The following is a 27,674-nucleotide window of genomic DNA, read 5'->3' as shown; positions in this document are numbered from 1 at the left end:
CTCAAATACACCCTAACTTGACACCTAAAGGAGCTGGAGAAAGAACAGCAAATGAAGCCTAAACCCAGCAGGAGAAGAGAATCAATAAAGATTAGAGCAGAAATCAATGAAATAGGGCACCTGGGTGGCTCAGTTGGTTAAGTGACTGCCTTCAGCTCAGGTCATGATCCTGGAGTCCCAGGATCGAGTCCCATATCGGGCTCCCTGCTCAGCAGGGAGTCTGCTTCTCCCTCGGACCCTCTCATGCTCTATTTCATTCTCTCTCTCAAATAAATAAATAAAATCTTAAAAAAAAAAAAGAAATCAATGAAATAGAAACCAAAAGAACAGTAGAACAGATCAACAAAACTAGGACCTGGTTCTTTGAAAGAATTAATAAGGTTGCTAAACCCCTGGCCAGACTTATCAAAAAGAAAAGAGAAAGGAGCCAAATTAATAAAATAATGAATGAAAAAGGAGAGATCACAACCAACACCAAAGAAATAAAATTATAAGAACATATTATGAGCAATTATATGCTAACAAATTTGGCAATTGTGAAGAAATGGATGCATTCCTAGAGACGTATAGACTAAACTGAAACAAGAAGAAATAGAAAACCTGAACAGACATATAACTATCAAGGAAATTGAAGCAGTAATCAAATATCTCCCAACAAACAAGAGTCCAAGGCAGGGTGGCTTCCCAGGGGAATTGTATGAAACAGTTAAATAAGAATTAATACTTATTCTTCTGAAGCTGTTTCAAAAAATCAAAATGGAAGGAAAACTTCCAAACTCTTTCTATGAGGCCCGTATTACCTTGATCCCAAAAACAAAGACCCCATGAAAAAGGGAAATTACAGACCAATATTCCTGATGAACATGGATGCAAAAATTCTCACCAAAATACTAGCCAATATGATATAACAGACATTAAAAGGATTATTATATACAATATACAGCATCCTTTCTTGATTAAAACTCTTCACAGTGTAGGGATAGAGGTAACAAACCTCAATATCATAAAAGCCATCTATGAAAAACCCACAGCAAATATCATTCTCAATGGGGAAAAACTGAGAGCTTTTCCCCTAAGGTCAGGAACACGGCAGGGATGTCCACTCTCACAACTGCTGTTCAACATAGTCCTAGAAGTCCTAGCCTCAGCAATCAGACAACAAAAAGAAATCAAAAGCATCTGAATTGGCAAAGAAGAAATCAAACTCTCAGTCTTCACAGATGACATGATACTCTATGTGGAAAACCCAAAAGACTCCACCCCAAAATTGCTAAAACTCATACAGGAATTCAGCAAAGTGACAGGATATAAAATCAGTGCACAGAAATCAGTTCCATTTCTATGCATTAACAATGAGACAGAAGAAAGAGAAATTAAGGAGTCAATTCCGTTTACAATTGCATCAAAAACTGTAAGATACCTAGTAATAAACCTAACCAATGAGGTTGAAGATCTGTACTCTAAAAACTACAGAACACTTATGAAAGAAATTGAGGAAGTCACAAAGAAATGGATTCATGGATTGGAAGAACAAATATTGTTAAAATGTCGGTCGATGCTACCTAGAGCAATCTACACATTCAGTGCAATCCCTATCAAAATACCATCAACTTTTTTCACAGAACTGGAACAAATAATCCTAAAATTTGTATGGAACCACAAAAGACCCTGAATACCCAACGGAATGTTGAAAAAGAAAAGCCAAGCTGGTGGCATCACAATTCCAGATTTCAAGCTCTATTACAAAGCTGTACTCCTCAAGACAGTATGGTACTGGCACAAAGCACACACATAGACTGACGGAACAGAATAGAGAGCCCAAAAATGGACCCTCCAATCTATGGTCAACCAATCTTCGACTAAGCAGGAAAGAATATCCAATGGAAAAAAGACAGTCTCTTCAACAAATGGCATCAGGAAAATTGGACCACATGTGGAAGAATGAAACTGGACCATTTCCTTACACCATACACAAAAAATACACTCAAAATGGGTGAAAGACCTAAATGCGAGACAGGAATCCATTGAAATCCTAGAGGATTTTGCGACCTTGCCTGCAGCAACTTCTTTGAATTTTAAAAACAAAACAGAGGATCATAGGGGAAGATAGAAAAAAATAAAACAAGATGAAATCAGAGAGGGAGACAAAACATAAGAGACTCTTAATCATAGGAAACAAACTGAGGGTTGCTGGAGGGAGGTGGGTGGGAGGTTGGGGTAACTGGGTGATGGGCATTAAGGAGGGAACATGATGTGATGAGCACTGGGTGTTATATAAGATTGATGAATCACTAACCTCTACCTCTGAAATTAATAATACATTATATGTTAATTAACTGAATTTAAATTTTAAAAAATCAGTTAAAGGAATTTGAGCAAGGTGACATTTTATAAGGATCTGACTGAGGCAAAGTCCCCTCAATCAATTTGTGGTTCTTAGAGTTACAACAAAAATCAACTCTGGCTAATTAATATAAAAGGAGGTTCATTAGAAAGGTAGCAGGGTTATTTGCATAAGTAAGGAAGTGAAAACCAACAAGCAAATATGTAACAACCAAAACCAAAACAAAGAAATATTTTACAGCTTTAGAAGGAAACTGCTTAAGAGATACCCACAGGCTTCCCCGGAATCCCCGCCCCCACACTCCCTGACCCCAACCATGGGAGTTGATGGACTCTGTCCTTAGTTCACTGCCTGCAGATGACCTTATTCATCTCTGTTTCTCTTTTGAAGGTTTCATATTCCTGGGGAAGAGAATATTACTGACTCATCTCAGATCATTATAAAATCAACTGTGCCTAGATGAGGCAGAGAGAGTATATATTCTGGGGGTGGGGATATTCTATAGGAGTGAGGTCATTGAAAATGGGTAAGTGTTATGGACTAGGCCTTCGAATTAAGCAAAGAGAGGAGCCAGTTTGTATGTACAAAACATGTAACATGTTTTTTCTTAAAAGAATGGAGAATTTAAGGGATTGTTTTCTGCCTGGGGTGTCCCTCTAAGTGTCTCTGAGTGGCTTCAGGTGTGATAAAGCTACTAGAGATTAAGTGATCAGTCGAAACCATTGACTGGGGAGAGATGATGAAAGGGGCAAGAACCCAGGAAGAATCGAAGGTCAATTTTGCTTCCTTTGCAGGGTGGCATGTGTCTAGCTATGCTCCATGCAATTACCTGGAGTACCTACATGTCTGTCTTCTACTCATCAAGGGGGCCCAATAGGAAGAATACTGACATAGACAATTAACCTACCTGGTGATCCCAACGTCTAGCTCTGTGACCTTGAATCAATTAAAAAGCACAGAATCTCAGCACCCAAAAGACTGGGGACTTATTTAGTACAATTTTCTTGACTCATATATAGGGGTATCAAAGATCAAAGAAGTAATCACTCAGCCAGACACTGATTTGGCAGTATCCAGCTGTGACTATAATACAGACCTCTTTATTCCCCACTGGGTGCTCTTTCTGCTCTATAAAACCACCTGGTTAGAAAACCCTGCTTCATTTTCTTCTTTTCAAAAATGGGTATTAATGTCTACAGAATAGTTCATAGTCTTTTTGGATAAGACAGATCTGGGTTTAAGTCTCAACTACAGAATTTACAGTCTGTGTGCAATTTGGCTGGTTAGCATAAGTTTCCTGAGTTTCAAATTCCTGGTTTGTAAAATTAAAATAGGGTTTACTTCATGGGATTCTTGTGATTATTAAAGGAGATAATTATATAGATTTTGAGTAAAACTGTTGATTTAAAAAAGGTAAACTATTTGGGTTGTTTGTAAAAATTTATTTATTTTATCAATGTTGTTTATGTCTGTTGCCACAGCTTAGGTTATGTATGGTCTTCAGTGAGGAAGATAGAGAAGAAAAAGGAGAAGGAAAAGGGTGGGGGGGAAGGAAGTCATTACCAAAGCTTACATTCCAGATGAATAATCAAAACTTCCAGCTTTGTCCTCACTCTAAACTTCAGATGAAAAGGTATGAGTGAGAGAGAATTCTTTTATCTTAAGGTAAATATTCTCATCCTCTCAGGGAGGGAGATCTTGGACTCATGTTATTGGAATTTGCGTATCGAATGCTTCAGCTCAGCAGGTGCTGTATGGGTTTACTTGAGAAACAAAGAAAGCATTTTACTTCTACAGTAAAAGAATTATTTGGAACCTGGCAGACTGCTGCCTGATACTTCATCTCTGAAGAGAGAATTAGATACAGTTTAGAAAAAGTACAAAACTGAAAGTCTACTCTGGTACTAAGAGTAGAGACATCTATCATGGTTACAAATAGCACTGAAGTGTATCTCCAATTGCTTTTTCAAGGTCTAAGTGAAATCTAAGTCTACTTGTTTCTTATGTCTGGGGAAGGATAAAGAAAGCCTAGAGATAAAGGCAAACTCGTAATGGTTGTCCTATTTGAAATTGAGAATATTTAAAAATATAGCTATTTCAAAAAGATAAGCTAAAATTGCTCTAGAATTACTTTCTGGCATTTGTTAGCTTACTTTTAGGTGTATTTTTTTAAGCTGTTACTTTTTAACCTAATAACTCAAATAATGGATTGAGACAAATAGGACATAGTAAAAAGGTTTTTTGGGGAAAGAAAGGACAACCTTAGAAATAGCTGAGGCAGCACTAGTCAGGGAAACTCCAAACTTAGCAAGAGCTGGAAGGGCAATGAAAATGGTCATCAGCTGGGAGTTAGAAGTGGTTATCAAGACTATGATCGTCAAGCAACTTTCCCCTGAAGGCCATTTAAAATCCATATCTGGAAAATAACTTAAGTGGGTATATTATCTTCTGAGAGTGTGGTGATTTATTTACATTGATGGCATTCTTCCCCGCTAAATAGTTAGATGTCTACTTAGGAGGCACTGCTTCTCACTGAAATGATCTAAATTGTGATATCTAAGCCATGACCAAGAAGTTTAGTAAATGGCATTTGATTGCCTGTTCTTTTGATTAAAAAAAAAAAAAAAAAAAAAAAAAACAAGCCCTGCTTAGAGCAAGTCTTGGTTCAGAATTTGAACAACCTCTTGACATTTTCAAGGCTAAGGCATTTGAACACCTCTTTATACTTCCTAATATCCATGAAGTCATCATACTTGTAATTTCCATCTTAGACAAATAAAGGTCATTGTTTTCTTAGACCAATAAAAGTTTAATAATAAACCTAGAATGAAGAGGGTTGTATTCAAGACTAAAGGCCGTTTAAAAAAATAAAAAAGTGAAATGAAACCTTTATCCCAGAATTTTTCTGTGAAAATGCCAAGGAATAGAAATGGGAAGCCAGATGGAACTTTTTTTTCTTCCAGTGAGTTGACAAATTTAAAAAGTGACTGCAGAATCTTGGAAACATTAGTCCAACTAACCAAAGAGAAGAAAAGCCATGTTCCTATCAACAAAATGCTCAGGTCCCATAGGGATGGCTCAGATTTTAAGTCCATGTATTTGTCTGGGGGAATAGAACTACTTAAAAGAATTAACACTGGCCAAGTGTGATTAGCAGAACAGTGATCTCTCCAATCCTCCCCCTCATCTTTTTCCAGCACTATTTAAAACTGAATTTATATAGAGTGGGAATCCACATGGCAACACCCAAAGGAGAATGGAATACCAGACAATTGCTGAATTGGGTTATTTCAAGCCTGGGACTCTACCAGTCTCTGAGGGACTTTCAAATGAAAGCTTCTTGAGGTATTACCCAGCACAAATTTTTCAATGATATATTGGCCCACAAAGCAAAACAACTCACCCAAGAACTAACTCTGGAAACCTGATAGGGACAGTGTTGCCAGTGGTTGAGAATGTAGGCTATGGACCCTATCTTTATAGAGACCTCCAAATATAGTTATTCTGAGGTACTGGGCATTGGTACCTCAACACAGCAGTTTTTGGGAGACACGATTCGAGCCATAACAGGGTATAAGGGAGGGAACAGAAAGACAAGGTTGTTTTAGCCAGATTAACTGAAGTTTGCACTGGGCCTCCAGATAGAGGTGGGGATGGGGAGAAATGGACATATTTTGGTGGCATATTCTAGAAATTGCTGAAGAACTGGATGTGAGGGATGAAAGGAAAAGAAGAAGCAAGGATGCTCTCTAGGTTTTTGTCTTGGGAAATCTATGATTGCCATTTATTAGTTGTACAAATCTGGGCAAGTTACCTTATCTCTTTGTTTCTCAGTTTCTTCATTTGTAATTTTATGATATATCTAAAGCATATGGGAGTTGAGAGGAAAAACTCAACTAAAATATGTATGAAGTACTGAATTACATGCTATTAGGTATTTATATATATGTATATATGTACACATAGATAATATATAGTATTATATTAGGTATATATTGATTTTGATTGATTTTTGAAATTAATTTTTTTATAACATAACAATACCCAAGGGTGTAATATCCAATCCAAGAAGTAGAACATTTCCAGTAACTTCCATCTACCTATTTCCTGGTCCCTATGCTGTCCTTCTGCTGGCCACTCCCTCTATTGAAACCATTGTCCTGAATTTTGTGTTGATCATATTTGGTTTTATTTTCATATTTCAGAATCGTATATCATATATTTATGCAAAAGCAATATATTTTCTTATTTTACTTAATTATTGAACTTTATAAAAAGTATATCACACTTGCTTTTTCCTTCAATGTTCTATTACCAAGATTCATCATGTTATTGTGTTTAGCCATAATTCACTCATCTTTTTTTAAGGATTCTATTTATTTATTTGAGAGAGAGAGAGCGTGCTACAGAGAGCACGAGGTGGGGGGTGGGCAATGGAGAGGGACAAGCAGGCTCCCTGCTGAGTAAGGAGCCCGATGCAGAACTCTATCTCAGGACCCTGGGATCATGACCTGAGCCCAAGGCAAACTCTTAACTGATCTAGCCCCCCAAGTGCCCCCATAATTCACTCATTTTTACTACAGTATAATATTCCATTGGGCACTATCTTTTATCGATTTTTCTATGGATGCACATTTGGGTTATTGCCAGTCTTTTTCTAGTTTTTAAAGGCCTGTCCTGGATATTTTATGCACATCTCTCCTTGCATGTATGGAAGGTTTGTGTTGGGTTTATCTTACTACTTAAAGTGTGAACTGACTGGCAGCATGAGCATCACCTGGAAGCTTGCCAGAAAATCTGCAATTTACTAACGTCTCTGCTGTATTTATATGCATATTAAGGCTCAAGAAACACTGTAGAAAGGGAATTGCTGGGTTATAGGATATATGAACATTCAACTTTGCAAGATACTGCCAAATTGTTTACCTAAGTAGTTGTACCAATTTACATTCACACCATTAATAAATAAGAATGGTTACATCTCCTCCAACACTAAATATCAGACTTAATTTTTGACAACTGAAGAGTCAAAAATGATGTCTTTTTTAAAGGTTTTAATTTATGTTTCCTTAATTTCTAATGAGTTGAACATCTCTTTTTTTATGGAGTCACGGTGGTTTCTGTCAAATCCCTCTTCAGGATTTTGCCCATTTTAAAATTGGAACATCTGCCTTTTTCTGACTGATGTGGTGAGGTGTTTTATTTTATTCTTGTTATTAAGCCCTTCTCTTAGTTCCTGTCCATTCATTTCCTTTTACAATATATTTTGATGAGCAGAAGTTTCATATGACATAGTCAAGTTCATCAATCTCTTGCTTAATGATTTGTCTTGAGAAATTGATCCTGACTTTACATGAGAAATATATTCATCTATCTATTGTCCTAAACATTTAAAATTTTTGTGCTTGACATTTAAGTTCTTAATCTATTTGGAATTGATTTTTGTGTATGAAATAAAGAATCTAAGTTTATCTTTTTTCCTTGTAGGTTATTGATTTTTCCAGTTATTTTTATTGACTGGCTCCTACTCTCCCTAAGATATGCAATGGTGTCTCTCACATATGAAATTTCCATATAAAGGTGAATATGGTTATACATTTTCTATTCTATCTTATTTTTCAGTTTTGCTATTCATTTTCAGTACCACTCTATCTTACTTATTACAAATTTATGTTGTCTTTTATTTGGGCAAGTCCTCTATCATTTTCCATCAGGCGTGCCTTGTTTATTCATGGTCCATTGTTTTTCCACATTAATTTTAGAATCAGTTCTCAAGTTCAAAAAAGAAGGAAAAACTATTGTTGGAAGATTCTTTTCTTCTTCTTCTACCTATCAATTTTCCTCTGTGTCTCCCCTGCCTACCCTCTGCAGGCAAGGGCATCTGGGAACTGTAGTTTGCTGAGTGCCATGCCTAGAATCATAGGATATAAAGATACGCCATTGGCTCTGAGATTCAATAAATAAATAAGTAGCACTGTTTCTTGTTTCTAATAATGTGTCTGTAGAATGTTGTATGTTTTCTATGTAGACAATCATATGATCTGCGAAAATTTAGTTTTTTCCTCCTTTTAATTTTTAATGCATTCCCTTTATCTTTCTTTTCCTATTGTGCTGCCAAGTTCTGTCAAAAACTATTGAATAGAAATAATATCTTTTCTTTATTCTTATTTCTATATTTTAAAGGAAAGCCTCCTTATTTAAACTGAACATTAATTTCTAATTCAGTAACAGGATTGAAGGCTATAAATTATACTTGAATTACTAATATTGCAGATTCAAATTCATTATGATTACATTATTTTCACTATTATTTCTATTATATATATATTTTAAAAAATTTTATATATTTATTTGACAGAGAGAGATAGCAAGAGCAGGAACACAAGCAGGGGGAGTGGGAGAGGGAGAAGCAGGCTTCCAGCTGAGCAGGGAGCCCGATATGGGACTCGATCCCAGGACCCTGGGATCGTGACCTGAGCCGAAAGCAGACGCTTAACGACTGAGCCACCCAGGCGCCCTGTATTATATTTTTAGTCTCTATTCTGATTTCTTTTTTGACCCATAAAGAATTTTAGAATTGTTTTCTTAATTTCCAACTATATGTGAATTATCTTTTTTTTTTTTTTTGTCAACTGATAAATTTTGAGAATGGGGCCTAAATGTTACCTATTCTTTGAAATTTGTTGAGACAAATTTGGCTTTGTGGCCAAATATAAAATTAATTTTTCCAAATGTTCTATTCGAACTTGAGAAGAATGTTAATTTTTTAATTTTTGGATGTAGAATATTATATCTGTCCATTAATCAAGGTTGGACATTTTGTAGTTCTAATCTATATCTTTGCTGATTTTTTAATCTGCTTGAATATTAAAAATTTAAAAGAGTGTTTTGAACACTACCACAATGTTTTTAGATTTTTTCAGTATCCTCCTATACTTACATTAATTTGGCATGGATATTTTGATATTATTTCACTAGTTTCAGATATATTTAAAACTATTATATTTTTCTGTTATACTATAACTTTAGGTTGTGACATTGTGAAGCTTTTCATTGCTAATGATGCATTTTATCTTTTTTCCTCTTTTTACATCTTATTTTTTCCTGTTATTATGAAAACTACATTCTTTCGCTGATAAATTTGTTGCAATTGTGAGTGCTGATATACTGACACTCAATTCTAACATCTTACCTTTTGATTTCTGTCTGTCCCATTTTAAAAAAATGTTTCTCTTTTCTCCTTTTTCACTTTTAATTTTGCTTTATTGAATCTTTACTTTTTTTTTTCCTCAGTCAACTTTTAAAATCTGTACTTGGCTTTTAATTTATACACTATATTAATTTTTCTTACTCTTAAAATTTTACCATACAGAATTACCTTACACAAAATAAAATGAAATAATATGTTGAACCCCTGATGATAAAAGGGCTTGAAACATGTTCACTTATTTTACTTTTCCTAATTTATAAAATATATGCATATGTAATATATATATATAAGATTTATATTATCTTTTAAAAAATACACAAATAAGATATAATAATTATAATTTAATACTTACAATGTTTTATTTGTCAAATATTTGTCATTTACTCTTTAATTTTCTTCTTATTCTTTAAACAGTTCTTCTGAGATCATCTTCCTCTTAAAGATCATTCTTTATAATTTCCTAGGTGGTAAACTCTAATGTTTGTTTATTCTGAAATTGTTCAAAAATAATGTTTGCAAATACACAGCTGATCCTTGAACAATGTGGAGGTTGGGACGCCAACCCTCTACACAGAGGAAATTCCACATATAACTGACTCCCCCCCAAATTTAACTACTAATAGCTGAAGCCTCATCAATAACATAAACAGTAAATTAACACATATTTTGTAGGTTACATACTGTATTCTTATAATAAAGGAAGCTAGAAAAAAGAAAATGTTATTAAGAAAATCACAAGGAAGAGAAAATATATTTACAGTACTTTACTGTTCTATAAAAAATAAAATAAAACTGTGCATAAGTGGACCCACACAGTTCAAACCCAAGTTGTTCCAGAGTCAACTGTATGTTATCAGTTGTTTACTCAAAGTGCTTAAAGATGTTGCAGAGTTATCTCTTGTCTTCTGTGTGTGTGTGTGTGTGTAAATCTGCTATCATTCCAACTGATGTTGCTTTGAGAGTCATTTTTTTCTTCCTGGATTAATGAATTCAGACTTTTTAATCAGCTCAGAAAAATTTTCAGCTATTACTTTTTTCAATATTTTCTCTCCTGCATTCTCAATTCTTTATTGGTCTCCATTCGGCCCTATATTAAAAATACTTATTCTACCTTCCTTAACTCTGAATCTCATTTTTTGTTTTCTCTTTACCTTTTTTTGTAGCATTCTCCAAAATTTTTCCCCTTATATATCTTATAGGTCAGTAACTCTCTAACTGTACTTAATCAGTTATCTATTCATTAAGTTGTTTTTTATCAAGAGTATTTTTTATTGCTAAAACTCCATTTTTTATTTCAACAATTATATATTACATTTCTAAAATTACCATTTGTTTCTTTTTTTTCCAAATCTTTCCTGTTTATTCATTTTTTACAACCACATTTTTACCTTTTACAACCATAAAAATTGCCCCTCAAGGTGTATAATTTGGTGGGGTTTTTAATTATATTCACAGAGTTGTGGAGCAGTCCCAACATTTAATTTTAGATTTTTTTTTTATCATGGCAAAAACACATAACATTGCATTTACCATCTTGACCATTTTTAATGTACAATTCAGTATGGTTAAATATAATCACATTATTGTGCAACAGATCCCTAGAATATTTTTATCTTGCAACATTGAAACTCTATACCCATTAGACACTGGTCACCCTTCACTTCTCCTCTCTGGACTTGCTAACCAGGTTTCTGCTTTCTGTTTTGTATGATTTTTGACTATTTTAGATATTTCTTATGAGTGGAATCATACTTCATACGCCCTTTTGTGACTGGTTTATTTCAATTAGGATGATATCCTCTAGGTTCTTCCATGTTGTAGCATGTGACAGGATTTCCTTCCTTTTTAAGGCTATAAAATATCCATTGTGTGTATAATCACATTTTCTTTAACCATTCATCTGTTGATGAACATTTGGGTTGCTTCCTCTTCTTTACTATTGTGAATAATGCTGCAATGAAGTTAGGTGCACAGGTATCTCTTCAAGATCCTGCTCTGAGTTCTTCTGGATATATCCCCAGAAGTAGGATTACTAGATATATGGTAATTTTATTTTTAATTTTATGAGGAACCTCCATATTGTTTTTGATAATGGCTGCATCTTTTTACATTCCTACCAACAGAGTGCACAGTTTCCAACTTCTCTACATCTTTAACAACACTTATTATTTTCTGTTCTTTTAATAGTGACCATCCTGATGGAAGTGAGGTATCTCATGTGATTTTGATTTGTATTTCCCTAATGATTAATGATTTTGAGCATTGTTTCATGTGCTTATTGGTTATTTGTATGTCTTCTTTGAAGAAGTGTTTCTTCCCTTGCCCATTTTTTAATTGAGTTATTTGAGATTTTGTTTTCATTTTTGTTGAGTTGCAGAAGTTCTTTATGTATGCTAGATATTAACCCCATATCAGACATATGACTTGCAATTATTTTCTCCCAATCCATTGTGTCTTTCACTCTGTTGATTGTTTCTTTTGACATGCAGACATTTTTAAGTTTGATGTAGTCCCATTGGTCTATTTTTTATTTTGGTATCTGCTTTTGTTGTCACACTTAAGAAATCAATGATTCTTAAAATATCTGCACTACTTAGGATGTTGATTATTGAAACAAAAATATTTGTCTTCATATATTTAAAAACAAAAACCAACCAAATAGATATAAATTAGCAAGATCAAGAACATGGGTTTTTGGAATGTTTTAGGGGACTTTTTTTTTTTTAAAGAGTTTTTATTTATTTATTTGAGAGAGAGAGAGAGTTAGAGAGAGGGAACAAGAGAGGAGGTAGGGTCAGAGGGAGAAGCAGACTCCCTGCTGTGCAGTGAGCCTGATGTCCCGGGACTCCAGGATCATGACCTGAGCTGAAGGCAGATGCTTAACCAGCTGAGCCACCCAGGCACCCTTTAAGGGACTTTCTATGGTTTAATTCACTGTTCAACATTTTGTGTAAAGTCATTACAGTGGTTGACTATATCATTATTCAACCAATGTATTTTCCATTTTATATCACAAAGTACTATGAACAAGAGCACTGATCTTAGGAGAAACTTCAACAATAAAAGCAACAGTAACAAAACTCTTATGAGGGAGCCTCATGTCTCATTTTAATAGCAATATAATATTAACAGGTAGTTTTATTTCCTCAGTTTCAGTTTTACAATTATGATAATCCATGCTAGAGTGGAAGAAAGATTCCATGAATGCATACGGGTGAGAGTGCCATGCACCTGGGAGGTGTTTTATTTTTTCAACATAAATTTATTGAAATCTATGTATAAACAGTTTGTTTATTGTTTATTGTTTATTGTTCTGAGCACCAGGAATAGAGCCTGGGGAAAAGAAGAGCAAGTTTTTGCCTTTGTGATATTTACTTCTAATTATGGGGAGATAAACACATCCACACATATACTGTGCATAGTACAAAGTCAAGTTCTAATGAGTACTAAAAAAATAAATAAATAAAGCATGGTAAAGGACAGAGAGCAACAGGGTGTCCTTTTTTATATTAAGTGATTAGTGAAGGCCACTCCAAGTAGATGATTTTGAACAGAGATCAGAACATAAACTGTGTCTATAGTTGGGGCACACTTGAGACAAATGCAAGAAACCTGGAATAAGAATGGTAAGTTCAAGGAACAAGGTTACCTGTGTGGTTGGAGAAAAAGAAGTTGAGAAGAGTGATGAGGGAAAATGACCTTGAAGGTTTTGGAACGAGCTTCAAGTGTGATGAGAAGATATTTCAGGTGTTAAAGTTGGGGTAACCTGACATATTTTTCAAGACCCATCCTGGCTGTTGTTTGAGAATAAACTGTGTGATTCAGCTCTTGACTCCACTTTGAAATCCATTGGTAGCTGTAGCATTATTTACAAGAGACATGGCGGTGGATTGGACTAGTAGGGTCAAACAGTCAGATTGGTGGTATATTTTGAAAATCTAGCCAGATATTTGTTGACAGACTAGATATGAAAAAATAGATTAATATTCCTATATCCAATATCCAGGTTTTCAAGTGGAGAACTCTCTGTTCAAAATAGATTTAATAGAGAGAAGTGGATGATCCCCATGAATTAAAGCAAACTGAAATATTTTTTTATAAAGTCAAAGACACTGAAACAGAAGCAATTGTACTGGAGCTTGCCAGGAACCTTGATTTCAGTAAGTCTGTTCAACAGCCACATCTTCAGAACTTACCATCAGGCCCTGTGTTTTGTCAGGGCTGGGAAGAGGGAATTTACAGACACACGTATAAGCACATTTAAGCCCCTCTTAATGCCATGGGAGCTTACCGAGTTAGAACATACACTCTGACAGCAAGGATCTGGTCTCACACAAGGGATATAACACTTAACATAAGTCTAACCTTACATTCTCGTTTTTCTCCCCTGTTAAGAAGGAATGTATCGTATAGATTTTTTTTTAGCTAAGTATATAAAGAGCATTCCCTAAGTATCTAATACATAATAAAATTTAAGTAAATATTATTATTACAATTAAGTCTTTTCCCTAGAAAGTCTTTCCTTATCAACCAATAAAAAAAAGCACCACTCCTTCTCCACCCTGTTGTCCCTTCAGGTAATTTATTTTTCTTCATAGCACTTATCACTACATGACATCAAGTCATAGAGTACATGTTATTCTGTTATTGTTTGAACCCCTTAAGAATGTCAATTTTGTTAGGGGAGGAACTTGTTGGTCTTATTTTATCAAATCCCTAACACCCAAGCCATTTGTGGAGTAGAGCAGAAGCTCAATAAATATTTGTTGAATGAATTAATGGAAAAGGTACAGATGGAGACATAACAAGGAAAGTTGTTATTTCTAGCTCAGAACTTTGATTAAGTGTTTTTATTTGTATGATAAAGGATTTTTTTATGATAAAAGATATTAATTCTATATGAAAAGGTTCAGAAGGATTTATGGGAAAGGAACAGAGTAGCTTAAGGTGAGTCTTGAAAGATGTGTAGGTGTTTTCAAGTGGAAGGAACATAAAGAGATTCTAGGAAGAAAGGACAGAGTTTTCATAGACACCAGAGCAAAACCAACTGCAAACTGGTAAGTATGGTGGCAGTATCAAATGATTTCATATGGTACATGGTGACGCCTGGCACGGCCTGGTAAGAGATAAGGCTCTAGAGATAACCAAGGACCCTATGACAAAGAACCCTTAATATTCTGGCTGCCTTGTGTGCTGCACTGAGGAGCCTGGATCACATCTTGAAAATGATGGTGCATCATTAAATAGTTTTAAGCAATTTGAGCAAAACATAAAGTAGTGGCAGTGGGAATAGAAAGGGAGACACAATTATTTGAGACACAATCCATAAGTAAAGCAGCTAAGGCTCTTGAATAATTTTAGAACATGGAATGTATTCTCTTTTATAGAACAGCAGTTAGGTTTTGAAGGGACAAGACACTTACGTTGGTGATACTCTTTGGGCCAACAAAAATGTGAAACAAGAAGAACTATGCAATAGAAGTGTAAACTCAGGGCCATCAGAGTGAGTTGAAGATGCATGGGGCCTCACTCATTTTATGTTGCCAAAATATCTACTTTTCCCTGCATGTGGTTGTAGTCTGATTTCTTATACTTTATTAGGAAACAAAATCTACTGAATGAATGAGTGAATAAGCTAATATAACAAGCTACTTATTTTAAAAATGTATTTCTATTTATTTAATATACTTATGGCATGTCTTCTTTAACTTTTACAACATTGTTATTTTAGCTCTGTTTGTAAAGTTGCTTTGGAGTTTGCTTTAAATCCAATGAGTGTCTTCTTTTACTTGTGAGTAAAATGTTAAGCAAGTATTTATGATGGTTGCAAAATCCAACCAAAGAAAAATCTAAGGCCATCATTATGATAAAATTACAGCTATAGAAAAAACCAGAACACAAAACATAAAAGATCACAAGGAAATAAATCCATAGTCCTCTGTAAAACCAACCTTTTAAACTCTCCACTATTTCTGAAAATAGCTATTACCAGTTGGAGAACTTTTAACTAAGAAATCAACATTCCTCTGGCTCATTTAGTGGTCTATCATCCATCTGTATTTTTTGTACTTATTAGGGCATGATAATTCCTTACAAACCTCAAAGCCCGAGTACATCATTGTTTTCCTTCACCATAAAGACATGACCTAACCCTGATCTTCAAATGGAGATGTTGAGAATAAAGAATATTTCTCATTTTTCTATTTTCCTCCAAAATTAGGGTCTACAGTTAAGTCTCCAGTGACTCAATCTTAGGAAGAAATCTTAGGAAAAAAAGACTCCATATTCATCATTGCTTTAATCCATTCATGGGGTTATCAAAGAGGAGACAAAATCAGAATCATTGTTTTTAGCAAGACAGTTGAGAGAACTTCCTAATTTAAATTCACCCTATTGTTGGCCATTTTCCCCAGTACCCATCTTGAAAATTTAATCAAAGTAAATTCTGAGCCATCTCTCTTTAACAGAGTACCAGCCACTCTGGAGTAAAGGATTGTAGGCAGACAAGAAGTATCTACAAAAGCAAAAAAAAAAAAGAAGAAGAAAAAGAAAAAGAAAAGAAAGAATCTACACAACTCTCAAGTTAGTTGGGTGACAGAAGTGTCTCATGATATCTTTATGAAGTTAGTGTTTTTATTCCTTGCTTTTTTGTTCCTTGCTTACACTTGAAGAAACTGATGGCCAGAGAGCTTAAATAAATTAGAATACAGGAAAGATAATATTTATTCTCTTGTATGTAAATTGCTAACAACAGACTTCTTTCTATTCTACTTCCCTAGAGAAAAGGAGTCTTCTGCTCTTTAACTGTTTGGGATTTCAATGGCTTGATCCCACTTAGCCATTGTTTTTAAAGATGTGTATCACTGACCACCAGTATAAGAATCGTCATGTAAATTCTTCAAAAATGTGGAGGGGCACATGGATGGCTTAGTCCGTAAAGCATCCGACTCTTGGTTTTGGCTTGGGTCATGATCTCAGGGTTGTGAGATTGAGCCCTCCATCAGGCTCCACGCTCAGTGAGGAGTCCGCTTGTCCCTCTCCCTCTGCTCCTCCCCTTGATCTCATTCTCTCTCTCTCTCTTTCAAATAAATTAATTAATTAAATATATATTTTAAAAATGTGGAATCCTACATTGCTTAATTTACTGGGTCTGTATATCTGAGACATCGTGTCTGGTAATCTGTATTTAGAAAAACATTTCATCATGCTAATTATACACTTGAAATGTTGAAAAACACTACCCCAGCTGGGGTAGCAGTCAGGGGATTAGGGAAGAGCAGATAAGGAGAATCTCCAATCTCTTTTCCTCTGTAGGGCTGTCACAATGAGTGAAGAAGCAAATAAGAAGCTTCGTTTCTCATGCTCTCTCCTGAATTGATGGGGTCTGGTCTCTATAAAGAAGAGCTGTTTCAAAACGGTATCTAACTCGTGCCTTCCCCAAATGCTTCTAATCAAAGTGTTACTGTGCTTAATTTGGTCATTGTCAACCAACCACAACTACAAAGGAAATTACTGTTTAAAAGTTATAGTTTTGCGGGGCGCCTGGGTGGCTCAGTCCTTAAGCGTCTGCCTTCGCTCAGGTCATGATCCCAGGGTCCTGGGATCGAGCCCCGCATCGGGCTCCCTGCTCCGCGGGAAGCCTGCTTCTCCCTCTCCCACTCCCTCTGCTTGTGTTCCTGCTCTCACTGTCTCTCTCTCTGTCAAATAAATAAATCTTAAAAAAAAAAAAAAGTTATAGTTTTGCTTTTTTTTTTTTTTGGCTTAAGAATATCTGACTTCAGATAGAGATAAATCAAAGGCTTTGAAAGATATAGACAGCTGACAAAATGTTTTCCCTAAGCAATATACAGACAAAATTCGTTTAGGTCTATAACATTATTTCTAAAAGAGAATTTATGGCACATTCTCTATTACCTACTTGAGAGTAGGTTTAAAAAGATTAATGGTGACTTTTTATAGATAGGGCAGGGAAATTTATTTTTATTTCTTCTATATTATAGTTTTATTGAGAAAAAATAGATTCAGTCAGAGCTGAAGGAACTTATCTTTATGTAGAAAAAACATGATAATCAAAAATAGACAGTGTACCTAATGTAATATATATCTCACACATCTGCCAGTCAACTCAATTGATAACTGTCCTTTGCTGATGGGGCTATTTTACCATAAGGTAGAGTTCACTAAAAATGTTCTGTTAAAACATAGTATGCTTTAGAGAGATGTGTCCTTTGTTTTAGACACAACTGAGGCTATATACGCACTCCTATGGGATAAGTATGCTTTTGATTGCATAATATTTGGCTGCACACATATGCTTTATTGTTAACTAGATAAAGGAAAAGTTATTTCTTATAAATTGTTTGCCCTACTATTTCCCATTGTATATAAATCAGCAAAACCAACAAGAATGGAAATAATGTTAAATATCCAAGGAAGCTGTGAGGTTTAAGAATTCTGATATTGTGATTTACACAAAATATATATTTGGTTATTCAGATGACCAAAATACATTCCCCATATATATTTTGTCTTTGTCCATGGTTCTTGCCTCACAGCTCCTAAAATATTTGGTTTGTCATTTGATAAGAACAATAAAGTTGTCTTTTGTTATGATAATAAGGTGACTTTTGGAAAGCGCTTTGGTATCCTGAGGATGGGGACTGGTTGGGAGGAGAACCAACCATGTGATTAGAGGCTTGGAATTTTCAGTGCCCCCTCACACCTCCAGGGAGGGGAGAGGGGCTGGAAATTGAGTTCAATTGCCAGTGGCCAATGATTTAATCAATCTTGTCTGTGTAACAAAGCCTCCATAAAATCCCAAAATGATGGGGTCCAGAGAACTTCTGGATTGGTGAATTTGGGGAGAGTGGTGCACCTGGAGAGGGCATGGAAGCCCTGTGCCCTTTCCACATACCCTGCCCTGTGCACCTCCTCCATTTGGCCGTTCCTGAGTCATATCCTTGTATAATAAACTGGTAATCTAGTGAGTAAACAGCATTCCTGGGTTCTGTGAGCTTCTCTAGCAAATTAATTATGCACAAGGAGGGGTCATAGGAACCTTTGGTTTATAGCCAGTTGGTCAGAAGTCCAGGCAACAACTTGGACTTTTCATTGGCATCTGAAGCACAAGGGTGCAGGGAGTCTTAAAGACTGAACCCCTGCCTTGTGAAATCTGACCCAATCTACCTAGAGATAGAGTCAGAATTGAGTTGAATTGTAGGCCACCCAGTTGGTGTCTAGAAAATTGCCTAGCTGGGGGCGGGAGGGAATCCCTTCCCCCAACATGAAACAAAACTGGGATCTACACACTTTTAAGTATATATTTTAAGATGTATTTTAAAGCTGTTTCCAAATGGATGCTAGAGGCAGACTATTAGTGGGAAATTCTATTTAATGTAAGTAAAATACTGCAAGCTAAAGATATTTTTAAAATTCTAATCTATTATTTTATATATGAGAGATATGAACTTCATAAAAAAACACAGTGATGCCATTTGCTATGTTTTATTTTGCTATTAGCTTGTTAAACATAACATGCAAATGATTAAAAAGGAACATACACGTGATTTAGAGTGAAAAATAATTCTAGAAAAGAAAAGTTTCACTGGTAACTATATAAATTCTTAATGCTAAAAATATTGCTCTAAGTGTATGTGGCTTCATGAATTTGGTCTAGTATTTTGCAAAATCATTCGTCTTAAGATTTACCACCTATTTTTTGGCTAAACAAATCTGAACATTGAAATTTGAGACCATTTGATTCAAGACAGTGAACATCCATATGTATGTGACCCATGGTTTTTGGCACATTAAGTTAAGATTCAGGAATTATAATGCTCGGCTGACTTCCATTCAACGCGTAGAAGACTTTGCACATCATTTGACAGTAGAGATGTAAAAAACACTAAATTTACAAATAAAGCATTAAGTTTGTTGTCTCTGTGTGTGTCTATGTCTGTGCTTGTGATGAAATAGGCCTGCCTTTCATCTTTTCTTTTAAAAAAAAGTAGTAAAATGTTTACAAAACATTTCCCTTGGAATTTAAAATTCATGGAAGTAATAAACAGTAATAAAAAATGAATACTATGAAAACTGACACACACAAAAAACATAACCATAAAATGTTGCTCCAGGGTACACCTCAGTAGAATTGGAATTAGTAGATATTAATTAACGGTGATTTCATTTGCTACACGTAGGCATTCGTACATATCAGGTGGCAGACTGGTCTGAGTAAGATGGTTGCCATCCAGACGCAAATGCTTGATCTTGGAGTAGGATAATGGTCCCAGGATCTTACAGAAGCTTTTTACTTCAAACTCTGCAAATTAAAGAATAGAAATGTTAATTACTTTTTTTAGTACATGGGCTTGAAACAATTACTTAAAAAATGTTCAAATTCGTAATAATATCTATTAAGACTCCTTCCCACTTATTTGATGTACCTCTGAATTTGGAACTGCTAAAAGAGTGTTTCAGGCTACCAAATGACACAGCAATATTTAGTAAATAATGCTTATGGTAGATCCGGACATTCAGTGGAATTTTTGAAAGAATAGAACTTATTAATTATAAGTTCTGCATTTAGAAATACTTGATTTTAGAAAAACATTCAATTAATGTGTCATATTATCCAAGCACTCTTTTGAAATATTTTGTCTAGCTCAAAGAAATCTAAGATTGGTGCTATTATATGAGTAACCTCACCAATATAAGCATCTTGGGTTTTTGCATCTTAAAATCAGAAGGGTTAACTAGATGACCTCTGAAGAGTCTTCCAACAAACACACTATTTGATAATAATTCAAAACTCCAAAGCACAAACCAAATCATGGAATGTCCATGATTAGAGCTCATGTCATTTTCTTCTGTGGGAAGAAAAAGCTGCCACAAATGAAAAGACCATTTAGTTTTGAATAGAAACGAAAGCTGTTCTTAGAGTGCATGTTCTATGTGTGTACATAGAAACTATGTCTGCTCATGTCTAGTTCTGATTAATCTTCTCTGGTCCCCTCTAGTGTTATTTTCTTTCATTCTCAAATTCTAGTTAACAATGACTTCAGTGGAACCTAACACACTGTTCTCTTTTCCTCTAAGATGCTGTCTTTAAATAACTCATCAATCAAATTTCAGGGATCTTGTGGTGCCTATCTCCCAGAAAGCATGGCCCAAGGGACAAAACATGGATTTAGACCTATATCAGTTTTCTGTCTCTGCCATTTATCATCAGGGTGACTTTGGAACATTTATCTGATCTTATTAGATATAACATATCTATAACACTGTGTTACATGAAGATTGAAGTAATTAAGATATGTAAGTCACTTCCCGCACAGTGCTAACACCTGATATGTGCTGAGTGGCTATTGATGCCATTTTAATTTTGTCCTCTTTTCCAAATTACTTTACATTAGGAAAACCTATGACTAGGCTAATGCTTAAAGTTGAAAGTTTAAAATATGATAAATACTCTTTGGCTATACATTTTCTAATATTAGAGAACTATAAAGGGGCTTTTTTTTATCTTAAAAGAATGTGGATGATTGGTATGCATAATTTTTATGTAGCAAAATAAGCTGAATTGAAGACATACATGCAAAGTCAAACAACAAGAATATCTGAAAGGTATATATCTAAATATCAAGGATAAGGAAGGAATAAAAGTAACTAACTACTCATTTTCAAATGACTATATGTGATGGGCAGTGTGGTTTCAAGCTCAGCTTGGCACTGAGTGACCATTGGCATGTCTTCCATAGACCACCTTTCCCATCTCATATATCACCTCTTCCATCTTGTATTCCTACTGGTCTTTATACCTTCTGATGTTCCTGCATCTGTCTCTCTCCCCTTTCTTTTCTCAGAGTATGAGGTAGTCCCACTCACGTGGCTAACCTCCACCAACTAAATCTAACAGGTTTCTTCAGCCCTTCAACATCTTAAATGCCATTAGCATTTTGGGTGGTCTGAGTTATCCTTCCTCCTAACCACAAATGTTTATAATGTGGGGCCATATATTGTCACATAGTGAATTTCCCACTGGAAATGGCTGTAAGGGTTCAGCTATGATAGCTTTACTCTGTATTGTATGACAAGCAAGCTTTCCAGACACAAGAAAGGATATATGGCATTTCAGAGCTGGCAATCATGGTCTCCTTCTTGAGAACACGCCAACCCTACCAGGAGTTAGACAAAATTGTTGCAGAATTACAAAGTATCATACTAAAAAGTCACTCTGTACTCTTTTGGATAGAAATGTCAATATCCTTATCCAATATGACAAAAGAACCAACTTTCATGGTATAAAGATGTTCAAGTTCAATAGATTACTTTGCAGATATAATTGTTTTATGAGTAAATCAGCGTTTCCCACCTGACTTCTTATTTAAATAACTTTGTCCATGAACCATAGGTTTTCTCTTCTGCCACCCTTTGTTAAAGAATAAGGAGGAAAATGGTGAATTTCTGTTTCCCACCTGAATCTGTATGGCTTAAACTGAAAAATTTCCCAGAAGTCCAGAAGACTATATAAATAGCCCAAAGTGGATCAGGTCAAAACCCCTCCCAGAAGATAAATAAAAAAAAATAATAAATAAACTATGGTGGCAGGAGAAAGGAAGGAGAAACTGTGGAAAAATCAAATGAGGTGAAGTGTTGTGTATAAAAAAGGGGGAATTTTAATACTACTAAAATAAATTCCAAACCCTCATCATATTCCTTCTTCCCTCCTTAATCTTCCTGTCCATCTTCATAGGAACGCTGTAAAGACACACACACTGTAATACAGATGACAGAGGTAGATGACTATTAATGATAGCAGGGTAATATGTTGAGTCCCAAGTAACGACGTCAGAGGAGACCATGAGGATACGTGAGCTGCTCTGGAGATAACCAGGAGGGATATTTGAAAACCTCTGCTAGCTAGCCCTCTCCTGGACTTGTTTATTCCTCCCTGAGCTAGACCTTGCCAAGAAATAAATGTAGGGCACAAATCTAAATCCTGACAGAGCCAAATAATAACAAATAAATATTGAGAGATAACACAGCAGGATAAATTAGCCCAAAATATTAAATTTGAAGAAATTCATGTTCTATGAGCTTAATGGTTTCTTATCTGGACACTCCAAAGAGAGGCCAGACATTGGATAAATAACTGAGCTAGAATTCTTCTATATTTGAATTAGAGGGATATTTTTTTAGCATTTTCCTTCATTTTTTTTTTTTAATGGAGCCGGAGATAATATTTATGCTACGCAGCTTCGGCATTTAAAAACTTGAGGAAACATCAGTGAAAGACAAGCACAGCTTTCTACTTACTTTCGAGTTCATTGACCTCCAGGTAATAGTTTTCAAGGTTCTCATTGACAGTCGGTATGTTTTTCAGCTTATTATAAGAGAGATCCAGTTCAAGCAGGGATGATACATTAAAAGAATTTCCAGGTACTCCGCTATCAGCCAGTTCATTATGAGATAAACGCAGATACTGCAGTCCATTAAAACGCTTGAAATACTCATCAGGGATGTTGCTGATCTTATTGTTGTCCAAGTAGAGAGTCAGAAGAGATGCTGGGAGACCAGAAGGCAGTTTGGCCATTTGATTGTAGCTCAAGTCAAGGTACTCGAGGGACTTAAGACCTTTAAAAGCAGCTGAAACAGTATCCTCTTTCAGTTGATTGTGTTGAAGGTGAACAAAAGTCAGGTTTACCAGTCCATCGAAGGAGCCAAGCTTCTGGATCTTGTTGTTTGTAAGCTGCAGGTCCACCAGAGATTTGGGAAGCGGGCTCACAGACTCCGTCAGGTTGTTGTAATTTATATGCAGCTTCTTCAGTTGTTTTAGTTTAGAGAAAATTCTTCCTTTTATCTTGGAATTTTCTAGAAGGTTATGATCCAGAATGAGCCACTGCAGATCAGTTACGTTTTCAAAGGCCTTTTCATCAATATGGTCGATCTGGTTATTCCTAAGGTAAAGATACTTGATTCCAGGAGGCACCATTGGCACACTTTTCAATTTCAGCTCATCACAGTACATGGCTGATGGGTAGCTTTCAGGGCAGTTACATTCTGGGGCACAGTTTGGGGATGATAGCCCATAAATCGATAGAGCAAAATCGTAATCATAGTACTGGCCACTGGCACCACCGACTATTGCCAAGAGGAGAGTAAACACGCCGAGGTTCATTTTTGGCAAATGTTTTGAACCCTAAATAAAGTGGAAATACATTATTATATAATATTATACTTTCAGGAAAAGGATATTGGCTTGGCAATGTTAAATCAATTAGCAAATGCATTTAATTTATTACTTTATAGTAATAAATTATTTTATTACTTTATTACTTCGTAGTGCTTTTTTAGAGCATCTAATGATGTCTTTTTAAATTTTGTTTCGGTATCACGGGAAGGATGTACGTACAACTTCTAGTGTGGTGAACAGGGCTCAAGTCAGATTGCATACACATGCGCCCCCTTCTGGGCGAGCTAGGCCCAACTGTCCATTCAATCTCTCTAGGTCATTCCTTAATTAAATGCCTTCCTGCAATAGGTTTCTGGGTGGTGCCCACTGGCCACCATGTTAGTACGCTGATTCAGAACATCCTTCCAAACCAGAAAAATGAAAATGAAAAGACAGTTGTAAACTGTACCCTGTACCCTACCATTCACCCTCATTAAAATGTCTCATTAAGAAGACCCTTACTGGAAACACGGGCAATCTATGGTTTTGCCTGGAGGAAAGCTGTTCTTATGTATGTGTGCGTGAGAGGGGGTACATTCCTTTAAAAATGTCTGGGTATTGTTGGTTCTGAGGAGGAGGAACAGAATTCTTGGTGGGTGTGTGTGTGCCTGTTATTTTGACTTTTCTTTAACATTCGGTGCGTTTAGGCACACTACACAACTGTGTTCCAAAGTTAATATTTAGTACATTAGTTTTAGAAACTACTTTTTCTTAATCAGGGAAATGTCACAAATTCTAAAAAAATGTTAAACCTATAAAGAGATCCAGTTGGTAGAGAAAATATATTATTTTCAAGTTCTGAATTAAAGTTTTCCTTTCTCAGTAACTCACAAGTTCTCTACTTTCTTCATGCCAAAATTTAAGAAGACATGGCTCACTTATCTGGATTTTAGTGCCCTCACAGCATGGAAGTGGGAAAGAGGTGGAACTGAGGAAAGTCTGTATTTAACGGTGGCATTAGGAGCCATGTAGAAAAGGACAAAATTGAGAATATAAATTAAAAATGAGCTGTAACAGTGATTTTCTCATATGAACATGTTTCTAAGGTGAGGCTCAATAAAGTACATTTCAATTGCTTGGGAAAGTACAGGGTTAGCAATTTAGGTAGAGTTGGACTTTTGTAGAGTGGAGAGTTATTGCTGGGGGGTAACTCCAGGAGGGCAATCATAATGTGAGGCAGGATCCACATTCCACTAGATACCATTAAATAATATATCTTCCTGTGAGAAATATGGTACAAGCTTTTGTATCTAGGTAGTTTGGGGTAAGTAGGATTTTTTAGTATCGGAAACTGAGACATCTTTTCTTTGTTTCAACTTGAAATTATAAGGCACTTTATTTTAGCAGATGAAACCCTGAAAAAAGTTGTTAGAATCACTCTGATAGCTGACATAATGTAACATGTAGCCAGATTCTTGGCAAATTATTCCCAAAGATTACGATGGCGCCATTTAACTTAGTTGACAGGAGTTGGCCATGAGAACAATTACATAGTATAAATGTAATTACAGGATTCTTTATAAGTTATAATATGTTAATGTTATAAAGACTTGTCTGGCTTCATTAAAAACCTTCCACCTTATTTTAAATTTAGTATACACTAAAATAGTCATGGTCTCTATAATATGAGTATTGAATAGTAATGAAAAAATGCTTCCATACTTTTTGGCAGAGGAAAAACAAGGACTCTGAATTCAAAGAGAGTTTGTGACCATATAATGAATCCACTATGAAGCAAAAGTGCACTTTGCTTTTTCCCAGTTTTTTTCCAAATACCTGTGGCTATGGAGGAAATGCTTTTCCCAAAAAATAAATCGTCTTCCCCAGAATTTCTCTAAAACATGTTTTTTCAACACATACATCCAAAAAACAAATCGATAAAATTAACAAAATAGAAATAAGTAATTCATAAATGTCTAAGTTCTTTAGCTCAAGTTTTATAATAACATGTTTATTGTAAGTTGTAACAAATTATAACAATATATTTATTGCAAAATATTTTGAATACTAATGGAAATGGCCTTTCCTTGTTCCAAAATTAGGTTCTAACAACACTAACATATATAACTAATTAGCATAAAATAACAAACATTTTAATTGCCACGTTTTTTACTATGTCTACTTTAAATATTTTCTCATTCCGATTTCTGAAACTTTGTATAGCTTCCTTTGCCAAGCAACGTAGCATATACTTTATAAAATTTATCTCAAATCCATAAATCATGGAAAGCACATTGAGCACAATGTGAAAGTAAATGCTCAAAACTGTGGATTTGCTGTTGAATAGCAATTGGCAAAGTTGCTCTGGAATTTTTTCTGTTCCTGTTACAATAAACACTGTCTCAAACCGTCAGCATCCCCAGTGCTATAGTTAAAACAGCACTTACCTTACTGTCTTGACACTGCTTTCGTTAATTCTTAAAGCAGATGCACTATGGACAAGAATCCACCAATATATGCTGTGAACTCTGTCAGGACGGAACTGGCTGCCAGGTTCTTAGTGATACAAGAGCTGAAGGGGGGAAAACCCAGCCCAGTCACGCCAGTCTCTGCATGGAGTTATGTCATTGTGGGGATCTTGTGGGGTGGCATGTGAGCATTCCGCTCGCTAACGAAGTGCAGGTGGACGTGGGGAGCAAGGACTGCCCCGCTCATTCCCTATGGAATGGGAGAGAGATTCATGCTTAACTTACCCAAATACCATAGCTTTTAACTAAGAATTGAGTCCTGCTGCAATCGAAGACATCTACTGGGGGGGAGGGCATTCCTCTTGCAAAGCTCTCTCCCTCTGTAGCTGTTGCAACAATTAGGTGCTGTTCTCTCAATCAACTCTCAGGTTCATCTAAAGGTCTCCTAAATCGTAAACAGACAAATAATTTCAGGAAAATGCAAATGAGTCTTCAGAGGAATTGAACCTTTTCTTGCCCATGACTCTTGAACTTTATATTGATTTACTTGGACTACCTTAATTTGGGGCCAGGGAGGTAACTTATGTTAGTTTCCAAAATGTGAAAATATGCTTCATTAACACTCTGACAGAAAAGGTAAATATCAACATTTCCAGTTTATTTCTTATGTGAAAGGGATTCATTTTATGCTATTCAGATCTGGAATCAATCAGCAATGTCCTGCCTGTTTCTTATTTTGTGGATTTAATTTAGGAATTCATCCAAAACCTTACTTGGGGATGGTATTCTATAGCTTAATGCCAAAAAACATAAAAGAACATGAAAAAATTGCACACTAAAAATATCACAAGGCAGTAATCTTTCACTCTCTTGTTGCATGCTAGCAATATTTTTTTTCCCAAAACTAGAGGTTATGCAAAGTTGCAATCTCCCAAAGGCCTGGTTTGATATATCTTTAATTGTCAGTTCCTGATACATGCTTTTTACAAACGAGCCATACACTCAGTTCTTGTCTATTTCATTTTGTGATTATATCAGCTGTATTTATAGGATTTATTTTTCCTCCAAAATTTTCCTTGTGTTTACAGGAATTCTTAGAATCAAATATTTTAACATAAATTGCCACATTGTAAGATTTTCCCTTTTAAACTAACTTAAATATGTCACTTTTAGCTGTAAGACCTGTGGAAAGTTAATGTCCCTGACAACTAATACATTTGCCTGAAAAATTAATATTAGAATAAATGCCTTTTTTTTTCTTTTTTGGTTATGGAACTGTTAAAAAAAACAGAAGATAATCTTCTTGAAAGTAACTCATAGAATTGTAAAGTGATTCATAGCATAACATCCTATACATACATCTCATTATTATTATTTTAATAAAATTATGGAAAGGCCTCAGTTTTGTAACAGAGAATGTGAATAAACTTAAAAGAAATCAGAAAAAAAAAGAGACATAATTAAGTGGTTCATTGTAAG

The 27,674-nt window shown here is 35.3% G+C and overlaps 1 protein-coding gene across 1 annotated transcript; it reads right to left on the bottom strand.

The window, feature by feature from the left end:
• Positions 1–19,042: 19,042 nt before the first annotated feature.
• On the bottom strand, positions 19,043–26,335 carry LUM (lumican). The gene is made up of 3 exons (XM_021687518.1): positions 26,175–26,335; positions 22,872–23,754; positions 19,043–19,875 (listed from the first exon to the last, which is right to left on the bottom strand). The coding sequence occupies exons 2-3, from the start codon at positions 23,731–23,733 to the stop codon at positions 19,721–19,723; spliced, it is 1,017 nt and encodes a 338-aa protein (XP_021543193.1). The 5' UTR covers positions 23,734–23,754; positions 26,175–26,335; the 3' UTR covers positions 19,043–19,720.
• Between the last annotated feature and the right edge of the window lie 1,339 nt (positions 26,336–27,674).

The sequence above is a fragment of the Neomonachus schauinslandi genome, chromosome 5 (assembly GCF_002201575.2).
Source record: "Neomonachus schauinslandi chromosome 5, ASM220157v2, whole genome shotgun sequence".
Classification (NCBI taxonomy): domain Eukaryota; kingdom Metazoa; phylum Chordata; class Mammalia; order Carnivora; family Phocidae; genus Neomonachus; species Neomonachus schauinslandi.
Note: the sequence above shows the minus strand (reverse complement) of the source record. Positions and strands in the feature narration are given on the sequence as shown.

What these genes read in the sequence shown, in the direction of transcription:
- LUM (XM_021687518.1), bottom strand. Translation starts at nt 23,733, where the DNA reads ATGAACCTCGGCGTGTTTACTCTCCTCTTGGCAATAGTCGGTGGTGCC. An exon ending in GGAGGTCAATGAACTCGAAA is followed by an intron (nt 19,876 to 22,871) that starts GTAAGTAGAAAG and finishes TTTAATTTGCAG; the next exon opens with AGTTTGAAGTAAAAAGCTTC.